Here is a 20,126-nt window from a genome sequence, read left to right as displayed (position 1 = left end):
GCTGCTGAGGATTCTTCCTAACCCTCATCCATCCTGCATCACTCCTTCTCGCTCAGCTCTTGGGCTCCTGTCACTCAAAGTTGGCTAAGGGGACGCACTGCCCAGCCGGGAGGGCGAACAATTCTCTCCGGTCCCTTTCCCTTCCTCGCGGAAGGCTCTCATCCAGACGGTGCGCGAGCGGCCCCAGGCGCAGAGGGTTCCGCAGAGCTCGGCGCCCTCGGGCTCGTGGGGTGGGGCTGGGGGCGGCCCCGCGCCCAGCGCAGCCTCCGCCGTAGGTCGGGAGCGCGCGTCCCCGCCGCACCGCATCGCCGGGAGCCACCCGCCGGCCGGGCGGCTGGAGGCGGCGGCGGTGGCGGCGGCGGCGGCGGCGCTCACGCACCTTGCCGGAGCCGGTAACCGCCCGCGGGACGGGGCGCCGCGGGCGTGCGCCTCCAGCTCCCAAGGTCGGGCTCGCTGGGGTTTGGGGGTGGTTTTTAGTTTGGCAGAGTTGGAGGATGGGAGCGGGGAGGGGAGATCTGGGGCTCGAGGGTGCCCAGGGCAAGAGTGCGGGCCCGTGGAGAGCACCCAAGTTCAGAGCCTTCTTCGCAGCGGGATGATGTGCGTGTCCTGCGCTAGGGCGTCGGAAAAGGCTGAAAGCGCGGCGCTTGGGGCTAGGGTGGGCTTCCTCCGCTCGCTCCCGCTCACTGACCAGTCACACCTTCTCCCGCCCGGGGGGAGAACGGCCAGCCCCGATGTGACCGGCAAGCGAGAGAGCCCCCCGACCCGGGCGCGGGGGACCTGCTGATCCAGGCGGAACGCGCTGCCCGTAGCCCTCGGGTGCGGGCCCCCTGCCTTGGGCCGGGCTCTGGGAATGATGCCGGTTTGACGGTCGGTTAATTCATTTCGTTTGCGCTGGGGCGCCTGCCTGCAGGTCATTTTACTGATGAGAGGGAAATAGCGGTTTCGTTTTTCTCCCTGTGTCCATCCTTTCTGCGTAATCAATTGAGGAAGACAAAGAGTCGCCTCATTAGAAACTTGTTCGGAGGCTTTGTGGTTTCCGCCGCGGTTTAGATGACACGGGCAATCCCAGATAATACTGTGGATTTCATCTGACGAAAACGAAACCTTCCGTGGTGTTCAGAAAGCAAAGGGAGCTTGGGGGGAAACGTCCCTGCTACTCCGGGGAGGAGAAGGGAACCCCCACGTGTAAATTAATTCTCATGAAAACCCTAGAGGTAAGTGGTCGTATTTCTAGCTTACATGTGAAGAAAATTAAGTTGAGATATGAAGTGAGTTTTCCCAGTTGAATCCCCCAGTTAATAGTGGGGAGGACTGGAAACTAGGACTGTGAGCCAGTGGCCCTTAGGCCCTTACATCACTTGGGGGCGCGTCACTGAGAACGCAGGCAGGAAAGGCCCCCGGCTGGAAGGATTGGGTCCAGAACGCAGGAGAGGCTGCCAGGATCCGGGGTGCCCAATAATAAAGAGTTTTGTTCGGATCGGGAATATCACCCAGTGTTTATGGAAGATGCGGTGATATTAACAGGTGACAGGGGAAGGCTGAGTTGCTACCAATAGGTTTCCTTCTTTTCAATGTGAGAAGAGCAGCCTAAATCCCTTTAAGAGGATCTGGAAACCCTGAAACCAGGCTGGATTGTTCAAGGCCCAAATAGCAGGCATCCTAGAGCAGTGAAAGCGTTCACAGTTCCTCAGGCAGGCTTGAGAAATGAGAGCGGAGCCAGCAGACTTCAAAAGAAGGAAACACTGAATCCTGGCAACTCTCCAGAACAAATTCTTAGAGAAGCTAGCTCAAGACCACCTAGGAAAGGAGAATTTACAAATTCAATTTATGCTAAACGGACTTCTTTCTCTTTTCTAGCAACCTACTGGGGCTGCAGATTGGGGCACGCCCTATCCACTGTGGGCTGTGACTCTTTAGTGGAATGCCATCAGTGCAGTGAGTTGCACCAGCATTTTTTAAAACATGAAATTCAAAGGAAGGGGAGAGAAAGCATCAGAGTGCATTGTATGTGCAAGGGCAGGTATTGTTTTTATGAATCGTGTGTGTGTGTGTGTGTGTGTGTCCGTCCTTTATCGTACTGCCTATGGGCCTGCATACCTAACCCCGGCTGCCCCATTGTTTCTTCCAGGCTAACTTCATCTGCTCACAGTGGGGGGCTGTCTTTTACCTTGCAAATAATATCATCAACACCTTCCGGAAAATGTAACCTTCCTCCTCCCCATTTCTCTAGGCTCCCAGATGTTGAGATATTTTGCCAATCGGAATTCTCAGTCCCCTCCCCCCTCCCCATCTTGGATGATCTGTCCTGCCTTTGCAGAGGCGGTTTACGAAATATCATACTATCCCTAAGGATAAGGCGTGGGAAGAGTGGACACACCACAAGGCGTCGTCCCTGAGTCTGCACCTCCTGGTGTCACTCATCAGGAGAGAGACATAGAGGGGACATTTATCAGAGCTGTGGCAATTACAGATCTGGGAGGATACTCTCTGAGACCCATTTTATCTCTGGACAAGAGATAATAACACTAGAATGTTTTGGCTCACAGTAGAGTTGAAGGTCCTCTTCTGCATTGGGGTTCAAAGAATCAATGAAAAAAGTAAAGGATGGGGTGGCCCCGTTAAGCAGCAGTTCATGTGAGAGAAGAAACCTGAGGGTTTTAATGGCCCACCAGGCCCAAATGAACCATCGTGTGAAGTAGCTGCTCAATAGCAAACGTGGGTTGTGATAGCAGTGATGAGGACAGGCCTTTGTAAAAAGTAGATATTCTCATGGAGCTTATTACGTGCCAGGCAGAGTTATGAGTGTTTTGTAATTTTTTCTCAATCCTGTAGCACCCCCATGAAGTAGGGAATATAATTATCACCATTCCCATTTAACAGATGACGAAACTAAGGCACAGAGGGATTAAGTATTTGGTCCAAGATTACATAGAGGATCTATGAGATGCTAAAATGATGGATGTTTTTTAAAAGTCTCGGTTTAATTATTGCTAGTGTCTGTGTTACCCAGATCTATGTAATTTCCCCCTGCCTAGAGAACATTGGTACATTTCATAACCCTTCAAGTGAAAATAATTTATAAGGCTCAAGTAATTCTCCCTAAAGGTGCGCTTGTTTTCCTCATGCATATACTTGGGAACAGCAAAAACAATTAAAGGCAAAGGTGAGGCAGCTGTGGGAGCTGCTTCCTTAAGGATTGGCTCTGAATTTGCCTGGTTGAATAAGAAAAAAAAAAAAAATTAGGAGATGAGTGAGAGTATTGGTTATAAACATTATCTGTCTTTCTCCTAAACTTTGTGTAGATTTTCCCAGAAAATATAATTTTATCTTCTGTTAAAAAAAAAAAAAAGGAAAAAATCAGAAATTTATGATGAAGATCTGAAAATCTGGAAACTACTAGAAACTATATCATGTAAACCTACATATATTCCTACCAGAGCTTCTTTAAAATTTCCACTAAATTACCTCAATAGGCGAGGAGAGTTATCCCGTTTTTCTGGGAGTCCAAAGCGGAGGCCAAGGCTGCCAGAAGCAAGTAGATGTTTGTCTTGAGCTTCCATTTGATATTTGCAGATAACTTCGTAACGTGTCTGCCCTTTTTTAATATAAAAATGTCTTCCAAGTTTTCTCTTAAAATTGATGCTCCAGGAGGTTGAACCAGGTATGACCCAAGATTTGGGGGCTATTTGACACCTTCAGTCCTAAGCAAGCAGAGGGGAGACCTAGGAGGGATTAGATAGTTAGAAAATGATCATGAGAAGATGTAGCTTCCCTGCTGCTCTGTCTCCAGCTCTTAAACCACTGCTTTCGTTTGAATTTCCTTTTCTGTAGAACAGAGATTGAAATACCTGGTCCCATTCCTTTCTTGCTTGTTTTTATCAAAGGAATGATTCAGCTCAGGGCTGTAAGGAACAGCGTGTGCTGCTTGGAGATAGAGTCCATCAGCAATAAATACAAAGTAGGCTTGTTTGCCAAATCGTCCTCAAAGTGATTTAAGAGATGGCCAATCTCTCTCTCCTTAGTCTTATTCGTGCCAGGTGTTTCAAAAATTCCACTAATTAAAATGGAAAGGGCAGTCGTTTCCCTAGTGCCATTAAAACGTTAATTCATCTGGCCGGCATGCTTTATACTAGCATCTATAAATCAGTATGAGGGTTCAGTAAGAGACACTAAGGGAGTCTGACTTACACCGTCTTGTTATTAAAATGACAGATTTAGGTAATCCGTGGGATGGGATTTGAGAAAAGGGAGAGAGTCCTCGGGGGCTGAGATAGTTGGACAGAATTCCATGGGGGAAACGGTGACTGAGCCCTACTCTCCAGGGTAGGCAGGAGTCTGGAGAGTGGGAGATGGCAGTGCAGGCTGGCAGGTGGGACAGAGTGGGCAGAGACTCAGAGGGCCATCTCTGAGGGTCCCCCCACCCCAGGCTCCTCTGCCATAAGGAGCCCTTCCTTTCTTAATGACTCTGTTGCACATGCTATCTGTTTGTGTCATCAGGCTTTCTTGAGGCTTCTCAACCTGTGTGTGTTTGTGTGTGTTTAAGAGGGTGAAATTCAGCAGGGGAAATCATGGTTCTAAATTCAAGCCTGACATGGACATTATACACTACCAAAGGTAGGGTAGACAGCTAGTGGGAAGCAGCCATATAGCACAGGGAGATCAGCTAGGTGGTTTGTGACCACCTGGAGGGGTGGGATAGGGAGGGTGGGAGGGAGGGAGACGCAAGAGAGAAGAGGGATATGGGAACAGATGTATATGTATAACTGATTCACTTTGTTATAAAGCAGAAACTCATACACCTTTGTGAAGCAATTATACTCCAATAAAGTTGTAAAATAAATAAATAAATAAATAAATTCAAGCCTGAATTCTCTGGATTCTTTGAGGGTACAGGCCTTGACTTTTCAACCGCCACTAAATCACTCAAAGTCAAGCTCACAGTGATGAGAATATCCTTGTTGGGCTGAATTGGCTCATACTAATTTTAACGTGTTCATGTTCTTTGTCCTTGAAGGACATGGTGATGAGGCCGTGATCAATGTAGTGGCTAAAGATGGCATATAGTGGGATAGATGAATGGCGTTTGGTTTTCTTTCCAAAAATGTATTTGTTATTTGGTGAGAGTGATTGGTATAAAGTAAGTTATTTTTAATGGCTTTTCTAGGAGAGTTTGTCTAAGTAACCCATCAAAGAAAACATTGGTTTTAAACAATTACTTTCAGCAGCTGTATTAGTATGCTAGGACCACTGTAACAAAATACCTGAATCTGAGTGGCTTCAACAACAGAAATGTATTGTCTCACAGCTCTGGAGACCGGAAGTCCAAGGTCAAGGTGTCAGCAGGGTTGGTTTCCTCTGAGGACCGTAAGGGAAGGGTCTGTCCTGGTCCTCTCTGTTTAGCTGATAGATGACCATCTTTCTGCTGCCTTTTCACAAGGTTGTCCCTGTGCATGAGTGCTCCTGGTGTCTCTCTGTGTGTCCTAATCGCCTCTTCTTATAAGGACACCAGTCAGATGGCATTAGGGCTCATCCCAACAGCCTCATTTTAACTTAAGCACCTCTTTAAAGACTCTGTTTCCAAATGTAGTAGTCACATCCAAATGTATTGGGAAGTAGGATTTCAACCCATAAATTTGGGGGGACACAACTCAGCCCATAGTAGGACCTTATCCATATTGTACTACACACACACACACACACACACACACATACATACATACATACACACACAGTTTTCACAGACAGACACACATCATTGAGTTTGTGATGCAAGTGGAAAGCAACTTAGTCTTTTATTAAGCCCTGGAGTCATAGGTCTGGAAGGGAATTTCACGATAGCTCTTTTAGTCCTTTCTCTTTGCTGTCAGAGAGAGTGAATATTTAAGCCATTCCAGGTAGCTATCACATGAGTGCAGTGGCCAGAGGCAATGTAGTGCCGACCTGCATGGAACTGTCTGCTTGCTCTGAAAATACTGATGCCAGACGGCCGACTTCCCTTTCTTGCAGAAGACTGACTATTTTTATTGTGAGATTATATCTCTCCTACTTGGAGGGTGCTTAAAATAAGTTTTTGTCTATGAAGTAATAATTGTTAATGATAGTTGTTTTTTACACATTTCCTTACTGGCAAAATATAAATGTCAGCATTCCAATTTTCCGGGTCCATGAAATCCAGCTGGTCTCCAGGAAACATTTCCCAGAGACTGGGGCCAGTTTTATGAGATTGAGGCACTTCCTTTTTGTCCTGGGGAAGCAACAGACTTTAAATGTAATCCATGAGAAGGCCCTGGAAGCTTCGGAAGAATAAATGATGGTGGACTTATGCTGAAATGCAGTGGGCTAATGACAGGGACCATAGGAGGTGAAACTTATAGAAAGGAGAGACTGGGAAGCAGTCTATTTCCAGGACTAGTCTGAGTGGGAGGACCACGGCTGGCACAGCATAAATATTCTGCCAGCTTCTCCCTGGCATAGGGAAGCGTGATTCCTCACAGCCTGGACAGAGTATTCCTTTTACTTGGCAAGAAGGTGCCACAAGGGCTCTTGAACTGAGCAAAGCTGGATCCTTGAAGGTTGGCTGTGGAGGAAGGACCCACACGGGGAGGGTGCCTGGATGTTCCAGCACTATCTTTTGTCCCCTGGGGTGGTCTTTTACTTTGGGGAGCTCTCAATTACCCTCCCCCAGCTATAGTACATTGGTCAGGAAATGTTGATTTTTATTATTATTCTTTTCTTGTTTTAAAATTTTTAGAACTTTTTTTTTTTTTTTTTTTTTTTTCCGGTATGGGCCTCTCACTGTTGTGGCCTCTCCCGTTGCGGAGCACAGGCTCCAGACGCACAGGCTCAGCGGCCATGGCTAACGGGCCCAGCCGCTCCACGGCATGTGGGATCTTCCCGGACCGGGGCACGAACCCGCGTCCCCTGCATCGGCAGGCGGACTCTCAACCACTGCGCCACCAGGGAAGCCCTAGAACATTTTTGAGTGAAATATACATAACAAAATGTACCATATTTAAGCATACAACACAGTGGCATTAGGTGCATTCACAGTGTTATGCAGCCATCACCACCATCCGTCTCTAGAAGTTTTTCATCTTCCCAAACTGCAACTCTGCATCCATTAAACAAAAACTCTCCATTCCCCCCTTCTCCCAGCCTTTGGCAGCCACCCTTCTACTTTCTGTCTCTATGAATCTGAGTGTTCTAGATACCCCATATAAGTAGAATCATGCAATATTTGTTCTTGTGTGTCTGGTTTACTTCACTTAGCATAATATTTTGAAGGTTCATCCATGTTGTAGCATACGTCTGAATTTCCTTCTTTTCTGAGGCTGAATAATATTCCGTTGCACGTACATACGACATTTTGTTTATCTGTTCATCCACCAGTGTACATTTGGATTGCTTCCTCCTTTTGGCTGTTGTGAGTAATGCTGCAGTGGTGAGGTACAAATATCTCTTGGAACCCCTGCTTTCTGTTCTTTGGGGTATATACCCTGAGGTGGAAATGCTGGGTCATAAGGCATTCCATATTTACATTTTTGAGGAACCACTATGCTACCTTTCATAGCAGCCGCACCATTTTATCTTCCTAACAACAACACACAAGAGTTCCAATTTCTCTGCATCCTTGCTAACACTTAACTCTTTTCTGGTTTGGGTTTTTTTGTTTGTTTGTTTGATGATAGCCATATTCAAACGGGTGTGAAGTGTTATTTCATGATGAAGCACCAATTTTTAAAAATAAATTTATTTATTATTTATTTATTTTTGGCTGCATTGGGTCTTCATTGCTGCGCGTGGGCTTTCTCTAGTTGCGGCGAGCAGTAGCTACTCTTCGTTGCAGTGCGCGGGCTTCTCATTACGGTGGCTTCTCTTGTTGCGGAGCACGGGCTCTAGGCACGCGGGCTCAGTAGTTGTGGCTCGCTGGCTCTAGAGCACAGGCTCAGTAGTTGTGGTGCATGGGCTTAGTTGCTCCGCGGCATGTGGGATCTTCCCGGACCAGGGCTCGAACCCATGTCCCCTGCATTGGCAGGCGGATTCCCAATCACTGTGCCACCAGGGAAGCCCCGAAGCACCGCTTTTTGATAGCTGGTTCTTTGACTTGACTCTAGTACTTTAAAAAAATTAATTTATTTTTAAATTAATCTCATTGGAGTATAGTTGATTTACAATGTTGTGTTAGTTTCAGGTGTACAGCAAAGCGATTCAGTTATACATATACATATATTCATTCTTTTTCATTGTAGTGCTGCAATGAACATTGTGGTACATGACTCTTTTCAAATTATGGTTTTCTCCAGATACATGCCCAGGAGTGGGATTGCAGGATCATATGGTGGCTCTATTTTCAGTTTTGTAAGGAACTTCCATACCGTTCTTCATTGTGGCTGCACTAGTTTAGATTCCCACCAACAGTATAGGAGTGTTCCCTTTTCTCCACACCCTCTCCAGCATTGTAGTTTTGATTTGCATTTCTCTGATATTTAGTGATGTTGAAAATCTTTTCACGTGCTTTTTGGCCATCTGTATGTCTTCTTTGGAGAAACGTCTATTTAGATCTTCTACTGTACTTTTATGGAAGGCTCAGGAATAAAGCAAAAATAAATAGTAATAGGAACCCAAAAAACCTAATTATAAGAGAGTGGTCAACTTGGGCTTCTACTGGTGTCCTCAACATTCCTAGACTATTTTGAAGTCCAGACCAAGAAAAGCAAGGTCCAGAAAGAGGCAAGAGTTCACTAACCGGATGACATTTCCATGGTGGGGACACCAACCCCACCACCAGTGAGAGTGTCCTCATTTTGTGGCTGCAACAGGGCATCCATGTTGGGATACAAGACAAACAGCAGAGCATCCTGTCTTGTGTGCAATGGGGTATATTATGTAACATGATTCCTTTGCCCTAATTCCACATTCACCAGCTAACGTGGTGAATCTAATCTTCAATTTTGTTTCCCAGACTGTGTAAAACATGTGTTCTGATCTGCTTGGCCATTTTGTTCGTTATTGTAATACCACAAATGGATGCTCTGGTTATAAGTCATTCTCCTTCGCTTGGTCAGCGTGACCGCCTCAGCCCTGGAGGACTGTGGAAACCCAGCTCCCTAAATCTGCAGAGCTGAGGGCAGTGTGCCGGCCACCTCCACACACATCTCAGAGCCATGCCTTTTCACTTCTTAGGAAATCCTTCCCAGATGGAGCCTTTACAGCCTCTTTCTTGGGTGTTTTTTCCCTGTGTGGGTCTGATGTTCTTGTCTCTGTCCAGCTGAAGTCTCTGTTAGAATGGGAGAACACTGCTCTCGGGTTTAGTGTTGAGAAAGGGTGAAAGAAGATAATTTTGTGGCTTTTCCACATCATGAGAAACCGACTCGATAAGTATTTATTGCATGTCTGATATGAGCCAGGTTTTGGGTGGGTTGCTGGAAATACAGCGGTGAGCAAGCAGGGGAGGCCCCTGCCCTGATGGAAAAGAGACCAGAGGGAAGAGAATGCCACCGGAGGATTGGTTCAAGTGCTCCTAGCATAGCCTGTACTGTGGTGTATTGCAGAGGTCTGTTACCATCTCCAGAGACCCCTCCAAAGGGCTCAAGGACAGGCATTGTGTCCCCCCCACCTCCAGTAAGTCATGCAATAACTGTTTGCTGGGCTGACCCAGGGAGTACCACAGAGCCGTGAAGCACCAACTTTAAAAAGTACTTTTCAGCCTATTTACGACTATGTAGGTGCCCAGAATATAACTGGAGGAGGTCGGTGTAGGACCCACCCCATCCTCTTATCCTCTTTGAGGCAACAGCTGGTGGAGGAAGGATGCCTGCTCGTTAATTCAGCATCTCTGCATTTCAGGTATTGGCTGAATATCTAGCTGTACAAAATATTAAGTTTCGTCTCTAGTTTTAGAAGTTGTTCTTCTATTGGCATTGATTCTGATATTCAGACAGGAAATCTTAAGGCTTGCAAACACTTTTTGTTCCATGTTTTGGTCCTAGAAATAAGTTGCTGCTGTGCAGTGGAGAAGTAGGGAGAGGCAGGGGGAAGATACATCCAGAATTTCTCTGCCAGCTGTCAGCCACCACGTTTTTGAAGTCCGCTGAGTAACTGAGTACTTTCTAAGAAATACCCAGGAAGGCATAAACCCTGATAATGTAGAGAAATTTGGGAGGTATGTCCTTTTGAGAAGGGAGGAGGAGCCCTGTGTGTGTGTTTGTGTGTGTGTGTGTGTGTAACATCTCTAGCCTGAAGTGAGTGGCCAGAATCTCAGACTTCAAAAGTAAGATGCAGGCTCAAGTCAAAAGATAATAATTAGGAGGAAGATTAAAGTCTAAAGTCCTGGAAGCATTGCCTCTTTAATTGAAGAAAGTAAAAATCCACACCCTCAAAAGAAGTTGCTGACTTAAAATGGACTCACAGAAAAGGAATCTGCAAACTTGAGAATTAAAGTGATGAGTGCAGGTAGAATGTGGTTTGCACGGAATCTAAAAAAAAAAAAAAAGCAGTGTGGGGCTTCCCTGGTGGCGCAGTGGTTGAGAGTCCGCCTGCCGATGCAGGGAACGCGGGTTTGTGCCCCTGTCCGGGAGGATCCCACATGCCGTGGAGCGGCTGGGCCCGTGAGCCATGGCCGCTGAGCCTGTGCGTCCGGAGCCTGTGCTCCGCAATAGGAGAGGCCACAGCGGTGAGAGGCCCGCGTACAGAAAAAAAGAGCAGTGTGCTGGGAAGAAGACCATGTCAGCGTTTGTTAAGCACCTCCCAGGGAGGTGACCTTGGAGGTTCTGATTTTCGGGGTCAAACGTGATTCCTTGCTGGGATGTAGTGCCTTTTAGAAATGCTTTAGGAATATCCAGCTGGCTCTGGTCTAACCATGAGCCCGACTCAACCTTGCAGACTCTCATTTTCTCTGTTTGGTCTTCCCCACATAGTTGCAGGTAAGGCGAGTGCACCATCGGTTCTGATTGGGCCCCTGGTCAGACCTCTGCACAATGAGGGAATTAAGCTTCTAAAGCTGTGCTTCTGAAGTTCTGACCTTGGGCTCCTCAGTGACCAGAATGTAGCCTGGCCACAATTTACCTTTGGTTTTTTGGATGTCTTGGCTGGGAGAGAGAAAGGGTGATGGGTCAAGAGTGTGACTTCTCTGTTGTGATGGGGATAGTTGTTCCTAGGAATAGAAGGAAAAAAGAGATAAGAATAAGTAATTAATGAGACCTCCATGGCCCAGGTCAGAATGGAGGTTGGCATCCTGGGTGGCATGCCCACTTTTGGACTTTGGGAATTGAACAGAAAGAAGATAGAATGACTGCAATTGGGAATTTTGATCTCAAATCCAAATGGGTCATTAGGTCTGCCTCCATACAAGCTGATCACCTTGGGTCTTTGGGTCTGTGGCACTGGCCAACAGCTGCTTAGAGTATCTTCCTGGCTGTGTTGTCAGTTTTGTGTGCGTGCGTGCACGTGTGCTCATTTTTTAGGGTTTATAGGCATTTTTGGTTCTCTCTTTAATGTGCTAGTCCCGTGCCTGAGTTGGTGGCCACTTGGAAAACTCACGTGCTGATGTCTACCCCTTAACATGGAAATAAAGGTCCAGTTCCAAGGAAATAGCTCCCCTGGCCCATGTACCCAACATGACCCACCAAGGCTATCGATGAAGAGTTTTTAGTCACTCCATGGGAGGTTCCATGTCCATATACATCTTCCCAAATTCAGGGAGGCTGAGAGAATTGCTTGACCTGTCTTTAAGAAGGCAAGAGGGTGCCCAGGAGTGGTGTGGGAATCTGGGTTGGAGGAGGAAAGGCTGGATAATTGAAAGAAGAGATGAAAGTGTTGGGAATGTGGGTGGGAGAAGAGGGCTGTTTAGACTGCCATGAGAGGTGTCTGGGCCTGCTAATATCTCTCTCTGTTTGCGTTTGAGGTCTTCCCTCCCTCTCCCACCCCCGTAAGCTGGCCTAAACTACGCTGTGCACACCTGGAAAAGGTAAACTTCCTTTTCAGGTGGGGCTGTGAGGTGCAGTCATAATTTTTCATTATTGTTGTTGGCAAGACTCTCAAAAGATCAATTAGTCTCTCCATGCAGCTCCTGGAGGCTTGTTTGGGATATGTTTCCTCTGGAAGAAGTTATTTTTAGTGATGCTAATATTATGAAGAAACCTGACATTAAGAGAATCTCAGGAGGGGGTGTGCAGGAGCAGAGTGGGTGCAGAAGGCAGCCACACACTGAGCTCTGTGTTTCCTCTTTGCTGTGTTCTGAACAGAGCAGCTGTCTGATTCCAGCACCCCGTGAGTAAGCCTCTGTGCCCACCCCGCTGCCTCTCCCTCAGTGTGTGTTAAGGCCCAGACATTCCTCACTGTGATGAGAATATCACCCTCTGGAGGCTGATACCCAGACATGCTGGCAGTTTCCAAATGGTGAAAGTGCTAGCTTCTGTGTCTGCAAAGCTCAGAAAGGCAATCTTGGACTACGACATTGGACATTATACAAAATCCTGCCTTCTGTTTGTTGTTTGTCCTTGTGCATGTGATGGCCCAAGCTGGTTGATCTGAGACTTGCATGAAAACATTACCTCATGAGCTTTTTCAAGGGTGCGAGGTGAAAGCAGAAGCCAGAGGTTCTGTCCTCCAAATCTATCTTTGGAATTCAAGAACTGAGAGGAAATAGCCAGTGAAAACACAAGCCGCTCCTTTTATCTGAAGTCCTCCACAACGGTGGCTGCTTGGGTGGGAGGGGGGTGGCCGGCATCCTATTCTCTGCTTCCCCAGAGAACCTCTTGTCTCCAGGCATCCGTCAGGTGTCCTCTCTTAAAGGGCAGCCTTTCCACTCTCAGGACCTTTTCGCCTATGGTCTCCCTCCATCCTTAAATAGTTCACTTAGAAGAACAGGAATGATTTAAGGGAGAGAAAAGAAGGAGTGAAAAGACACTCTCTGTGGTAGGTAAGTGGTCGATGCTTCTTGGTATCTGACTCTTTTACAGATATTTTGCTTGTTAGTTCCTGGCTGACCCTGTACAGGTGGTGTTAATGCTTCTTTCTGAGCCGATAGGAAGACCCTCTGGTCCCATGGGCCTGGGCAGCCACGGATGGGGACCCACTGTGCATGGATGTGGAGAAGAGCATAGCCATGGGGAGTGATGCTCGGAGCATGGAAAACACTCTCTCATCTTTATTTTCTCCATTGTTTCATGTACTGTTTTCTATTTTCTATTTTTGACACCAGATGAAGCCCAGCGCCTCCCTCTGCTTATTACATTGGCTGTAATGCTGATTTCCAATAAAAATGATATGCTCAAACCAGACTTCATCTTATTTTCACAAAAGGAGAAATTATTTCACAAAAGGAGAAATTTCACAAAAGGAGAAATTATTACCATATTTTTGACTTGATGAGACATCGTGAATCCCATTATGTACATTTCTCATTATGTACGTTTCTCATAATTCCATGATGTACGTTTCTCATTATGATTTTTAAACCATTGAAATGAATGCCTTTTGACTTATTTTTTATTGTAGTAATTTTATTCATTTGTCTAGACCACACAGATCCATTAACCACATGGTGAAGTTGATAGGAACTGGCTGACAGGGGCGTTGGTGTTGTCTAAGGAATAAACCTAGGCTTTTCTATCCCAGACTAGCATTTCTTAGCTTATAATAATAGTGCTGGCTACTCTTGACTGAGCTCAACCTGGGTCCTGGCTATGCACATTTCATGCAACATCACATTGAATCTTTACAGCAACTCCATGATGTAGGTACTGTTATCACCTTCATTCTCCTGATGGGAAAATAGAAGCTCAGATCATTTTTTTCCCATGGCTCTCAAGGCGGGGAGGGTTTGGCAAACTTTTTCTATAAAATATCAGAAAGTAAATGTTTTAGGTTTTTGTGGCTCTACTGTCTCTGTCACAACTACTCAGCTGTTATAGTGCTAGAGAAGACAAGATACAAAAACAAACGATGGTAGCTGTGTTCCAATAAAGCCTTATTTATGGACTCTGATATTTGAATTTCACATAATTCTCTCAGGTCATGAAATAATATCATTGTTTTGATTTTTTCCCCGACCGTTAAATATATTAAAATATTTTTCACTTGCAGGCTATACAAAAACAGGTAGTGGGCTGGATTTGCTGATTCCAGTATAGATGACAAGAGTATGCAGAGAAGGAGAGGTGGGTTAGGATGAAGTGGTAGGAGGAATTCTCCTGCTGGAGGGAACAGTATGTGTGCCCATTGCAGGGAGCATGAAGTATTTGAGGAACTGCAAGAAATCCAAGTGCGGCTTGGTATAGGGGAGGAGGCAAGATGAGAGGAGACCACAGGGCTCAAGCCATGACCTTGTAAGACATTTTAAGGATTTTGGACTTTGTCCTTGGAGCAATGGGAAGCCATTTAAAAGTACTAAGCAAAAGAGTGACAAGGGCAATTTGTCTTTTTAAAAGATCTTTGGCTGATGTGTGGAGAATAGATTGCAACGGATCCATAAGAGTAGAAGCAGAAAAAACAGGGGGCTCAAGAAGTGGGCCAGGTGGATGGTGATGGTGTCAATTAGTGACTGTAGCCAGACCACTTCCTGCCAACAACAGGAAGTCAGGATGGTCGGTTTTGCAGATGAGGAAAATGTGGCTGGGAGAGCTGAAGTGTCTTCCCTGGCAACATAGCAAATGGAGGGAGAACAACGATGAAGATCCTCATCTATTTCATCGTCGAGGGAAATCAACTCTTGTTCAAATACTAGAAATGCCAGAGAAGATATGGTGGTAATGATTTTATGTTATTTTTGTGCCAGTATTAGGAAGGTAACTGAATCCTTACTCAAAGGTCAGCTTTTCTTAAAATGTGTGTAGCTTTCTTTCCCAAAGGACAATTGGTACATTCTCTTCTACCTTTGGAGGAGTGATTCGCCTGGCTGGGCACTCAGAGTCACCCTCTAATTCTGATACTGGCACGCATCTCTGGGTCAGAGCACACCATCTTTTGAACAACAGAATGTGAGGGGTTGGAGTCTGTTTCTCTGGGGTCCAGGACTGGCCTGGGGAAGAACAGAAGAGGGAAAGGTGAGACTTGTACCTTGGGCCAGAGGGGTGGTGGTGATTTTGCCTCAGTTTCTCTGGGGGTTGTGCCCTAATGGCAGTGGTGGGTGGTACTGCCCCATGGGGGGTGGGAGAAGGGGAGCTTCAGAAAGCTCCTGTGGAGTGGGATCCAGTGGTTATACTGCTCAGTGGATCTTGGTTTTGGCTGGTACTTTATTCAGATTTTCCCTTATATTACTGTTGCCACTTAGTGTTCTTTCCCCATTATTAGGGGAGGTCTCTGGAGTCCTGGTCTAGCATCTCCTCCTCGCCCACCATGTATGGTGCCTCACATATAGCAGATGCTCAGTACTGAATATTGGCTCTGTGGACTTGTCACCTTTGGTATCCATGCTGCACAGTACAACCTCGTCTCGCAAAGAAGTCAGCATTTTTAAATCTCAAATGATAACAAACAAGGCATTGGGACATCCTGCAAATAGGACAGATTTCAGGAATTAGCAGTGACCAAGATTGGAGATTCCACTGAGGATCTTCTCCAATGATGTGACTTTTGTTGTCCCTCTCTTTTTTCTCCATCCCTATTTCATAAGACATAGGACGCATGTCTTTATTTTTGCATGGTAGGTGCCCAGTGGAGGTCTACTGAGCTTCTTCTCTTCTGATACTGATTTTATTTATTCTCTGTCGGCTCTGCATAGGTGGTGGTAGGTGATGAGGTTGAAGTCGTGAGCTCAGAGATTTTGATACACTCTCCCCCTCCTTACTTCCTTCTTTCATCAGTTATTGGAAGTTGGTTATGTGCCAGGCACTGGGTTAAGTTCTGGGGGAACAACCATGAAAGAAGACATGGCCTCTGGTTGCAAATAATACATATCAGTCTCTTGGAGAGATAAAAGGAAGTAATGGCCACTGGGAATGCAGGCAGCCAGGGAGGGCTGTCCCTGACCTGGTGGATAGGACCTCCCTGAGGCCGTTGCCTGCTGACCTCCTGAACGTGGTCAAGTACAATGTGGATGCGTTAACAGACTCTACACTTGTCTTTCTCCATTTCTGCAGGTGGAGATGTCTGCCCAGAGGTTAGTTTCTAACAGGACGTCCCATCAATCTGCATCTAATTCTGATTACACCTGGGAATACGAGTATTATGAGATTGGACCAGTTTCCTTTGAAGGACTGAAGGCTCACAAATGTAAGTCTTGTGCAATTCCCCATTGTAAGCATGATGTGTGTTTGCTTTAACCTGTGAAATCCCCAGTGTTTACTTTTCCTGAACATTCTTTTTATAGAAATCTGTCCTCTACCCCCAAATCCCTGGAAAACACCCCCTCCAAATATAGGCTCATTGCTTAAGGATGTATAATATGAGTGATGAAGAACTTGAAAGATTCCCTTAGTGGGGGAACATGAATCAATGTCACTTTCAAATTGAGATTTAAAAAAAATTAATGATGCCAGCTCTCCAAAACCATGTGAACATTTGGACCATCAAAAATGTGTACACAAATAGAATCTGGAACTCTAATTTGAAGAACCTTCTCTTGTAACAGTCCGCAACATCCTTTCTGTGGAAAGCAGTCTGTCTGTGTGTGTTCGTAGTGATGGACCAGAATAGCCCACAGTCATTCCCAGCTCTGTGTTATAGGCATGCATTGTGTTTTGTGTAATTGGAGTGATTAATGATCCAGCACAGAGCAAGGAAATATAACTCTATGAAAGGTTACCGTCCACCTCCAGTCATAACTGCCTGCTGGCTGGCCAGCTTGAAGCAGCTCAGTTTCCTTAAGCAGAGTTGACATAATAAGCAGAAACTGCTGCCCACTACTGGGTCCTGTCGTGGTTACCCCATAAATATTCCAGAGATGTTTGCTTGTTTCAGAATGAATGTCCGCAGCACCATAAAAGTCGTAGGTTCTTATCTGGCTCAGATTAATGGAACATGCTAGGAAATACAAGAGAGACTAGAATTGAAGATGCAAATGTGGCGAAGGAAATGCTTTCACTTCTTTTGTGTTTCCTGGCTGCTGCCAGTCTAAGCTGTCTTGGCATTCATGATTCCTCACTCCTACTTGCAAAGTGGGCTTTCTATTTTTTTCAGCTTCATTGAGGTATACCTAACAAATAAAATTGTAATATATTTAAAGTATACAAAGTGATAATTTGATATATTTTATATATTGTGAAAAGATTCCCCCCGTCTAGTTAATTAACACATCCATCACCTCAGGTATGTATTTGTTTGGTTGTTTGTTCATTGGTGAGAACATTTAAGTTCTATTCCCTTGCAAGTTTCAAGTGTACGAAACAGTGTTATCAGCTATACTTTCCATGTTATACATTAGATCCTTAGATCTTATTCATATTATAGCTGAAAGTTTATATTCTTTTACCAACCTCTCCTGATTTCCCAATCCCCCAGCCCCTGGCAACCACTTTTCTACTCTGTTTCTATGAGCTCGACTTCTTTTCTTTTTTTTAGAGTCTACATATAAGTGATATCATGCACTATTTGTCTTTTTCTATCTAGCTTATTTCAGTTCATATAATGCCCTCCAGTTTCACAAATGTTGTCATAAATGACAGTATTTCCTTCTTCTTAAAGGCCAAATAATACTCAAATATCTATTTATCTATCTATCTATCTATAACATTTAATTAATCCATTCATCCATGAATAGACAGTTAGGTTGTTTCCATACCTTGGCTATTGTGAATAATGTTACAATGAACATGGGAGTATAGATATCCTCTTCAAGATAACGCTTTCATTTCCTTTGGATATATATCCAGAAATGGGAGAGCTGGATCATATGATAGTTCTACTTTTAATTTCTTGAGGAAATTTCATGCTGTTTTTCTTAGTGGCTGCACCAGTTACATTCCTACCAACAACACACAAGGGTTCCCTTTTCTCCGCATCTTCACCAACAGTCGTTATCTCTTGTCTTTTTGGTAACAGACATTCTAACAGTGGTGAGGTGATATCTCTTTGAGGTTTTGAATTGCATTTTTCTAAAGATTAGCAATGTTGAGCTCATTTTCATGTACCTGTTGACCATTTGGATATCTTCTTTGGAAAAATGTCTATTCAGGCCCTTTGCCCATTTTTAAATTGCGTTGTTTTTTTGCTCTTGAGTTGTATGAGTTCCTTGTATATTTTGGATATTAACCCCTTACCAGATATGTGATTTGCAAATGTTTTCTCATATTCCATAATTTGCCTTTTCAGTTTGTTGATGGTTTCCTTTGCTGTGCAGAAGCTTTTTAGTTTGATGTACTCCCACTTGTTTATTTTTGCCTTTGTTCCCTTTGCTTTTGGTGTTAAGTCCAAAAAATCATTACCAAGAGTGATGTCAAGGAGCTTACCCCTATGTTTATGGCCATTATTTTGAATTCTCACTAAGATCTGTTTCTGGAGATTTATCTTATTCTTTTGCTTGGAACATATTCCTCTATTTATTCAGTCTCCTTGACTCTCTGTTTTGGTTTCTGTGCATAGATAAAAGAGCCACCACTCCCAGTCTTAGCAGAGTGGTCTTATATAGGAAATGAACCTTGTCATTCAGCCAGGCCTGAGATCTTAGTTTTCTCTCAAACTTGTATGATTGTTCAAGCAAAATTCTTTGTATTAGTAGCTCCTACTAATTGAGGGTGTGTCAAGACCTGTCTGTGTCTGGAAGGAGAGGATTGTGGTCATTGCCTAGATGCAGTTTGATTAGAAACAGAACCTCAGGCAGCAGCTGCAGAGTAAATAGTTAAATTCTTTCCAGAGAGAAACTGGGGAATGGGCATTTTGTCTGCTCCTTCTGTGCTGAGCCTGGTGGAGCGCCATGGAAGGGTGCTGTCAGGCTTTTTAAGAACTACAGTCCTGTCGGACTCATGGCTATCAGAGCTAGGGTATCAGGCAGTCCCTTGGGCAGCAGCTGCAAAAGCTGGGACATCAGACTTGTATAAAATCTCCTTCCAGGGAGATACTGACAAGTTGGTTTTTTATTATTGGAGTGGGCTAGAGGGAGAAGGCAGGGAAGTATCTCTTGGCTTCACTGGTCCCTGGGAAGGATCACAGCTGACCCCTAGATGCCTGATAATTTAGAAGTCTGGCCCTCAGGCATCATCTTTTAAAGTAAGCAGATAAACCCCTTTCAGAGAAAGACTGGGAAATGGGTGTTTTTGCCTGCTCCCCCTGCACTGAACCTTGGGGAGATAGTCATGTGCGCTCATGAAGAACTGCTCCTTTGTTTCCTGTAACCTTGGATTCTCATGGCCACGAGCCCTGTCTGCTTTCAGAGCTAGATGTTTAGGAAGCTTGTCTCTCTAGTGGGAGCCTTTTTTCCTTAATTGAGGTAAAATCGGTATATAACATTATGTAAGTTTCAGGTGTACAAAATTCTATTTTAACATCTGTGTACACTACAAGGTGATCATCACCAAAAGTCTAGTTATCCACCATAACCATACAGTTGACCCCTTTTACCCATTTCACCTGTCCCCTAACTCCCTTCCCCTTTGATAACCACTGATCTGTTCTCTGTGTCTATCAATTTTTTTGTTTGTTTTGTTTGTTTGTTTTAGGTTCCACATATGAGTGAAATTATACAGTATTTGTCTTTCTCTGTCTATGTATTTCACTTAACATAATACCCTCAAGGTCTATCTATATTGTCTCAAATGGCAACATTGCATTCTTTTATATGACTGAATAATATTCCATTTTCTCCGTGTGTGTGTGTGTGTACCATCTTCATTATCCATTCATCCACTGATGGACACTTAGGTTGTTTCCAAATCTTGGCTATTATAAATAATGCTGCGGATTGGTTCAAGGTGGCAGAGTAGAAGAACGTGCTCTCATTCCCTCTTGCGAGAGCACCGGTATCACAACTAACTGCTGAACAATCATTGATAAGAAGATGCTGGAATTCACCAAAAAAGATACCCCACATCCAAAGACAAAGGGGAAGACACAATGAGATGATAGGAGGGGTGCAAGCACAATACAATCAAATCCCATAACTGCTGGGTGGGTGACTCACAAACTGGAGAACACTTATACCACAGAAGTCCACCCACTGGAGTGAAGGTTCTGAGCCCCACGTCAGGCTTCCC

General features: G+C 44.9%; 1 protein-coding gene across 2 annotated transcripts in view; it reads left to right on the top strand.

Annotated features, from left to right (window-relative positions):
* Positions 1-239: 239 nt before the first annotated feature.
* The window catches only part of MRAP2 (melanocortin 2 receptor accessory protein 2), a 53,571-nt gene continuing 33,684 nt past the window's right edge, over positions 240-20,126 (top strand). Inside the window, exons 1-2 of one of the 2 annotated variants that reach the window (XM_082633339.1) lie at positions 240-443; positions 16,080-16,212. In XM_082633339.1, the coding sequence (XP_082489465.1) occupies positions 16,086-16,212 (127 nt within the window). In that variant the 5' untranslated portion in view covers positions 240-443; positions 16,080-16,085. Of the gene's footprint in view, positions 444-1,119; positions 1,215-16,079; positions 16,213-20,126 lie in introns of those variants that run through there. The other variant, XM_082633338.1, reaches the window with a different exon arrangement.

This window comes from Mesoplodon mirus (assembly GCF_964341445.2).
Source record: "Mesoplodon mirus genome assembly, chromosome: 10".
NCBI lineage: Eukaryota > Metazoa > Chordata > Mammalia > Artiodactyla > Ziphiidae > Mesoplodon > Mesoplodon mirus.
The sequence above is the reverse complement of the archived record's forward strand: the minus strand, read 5'-3'. Positions and strand labels throughout refer to the sequence as shown.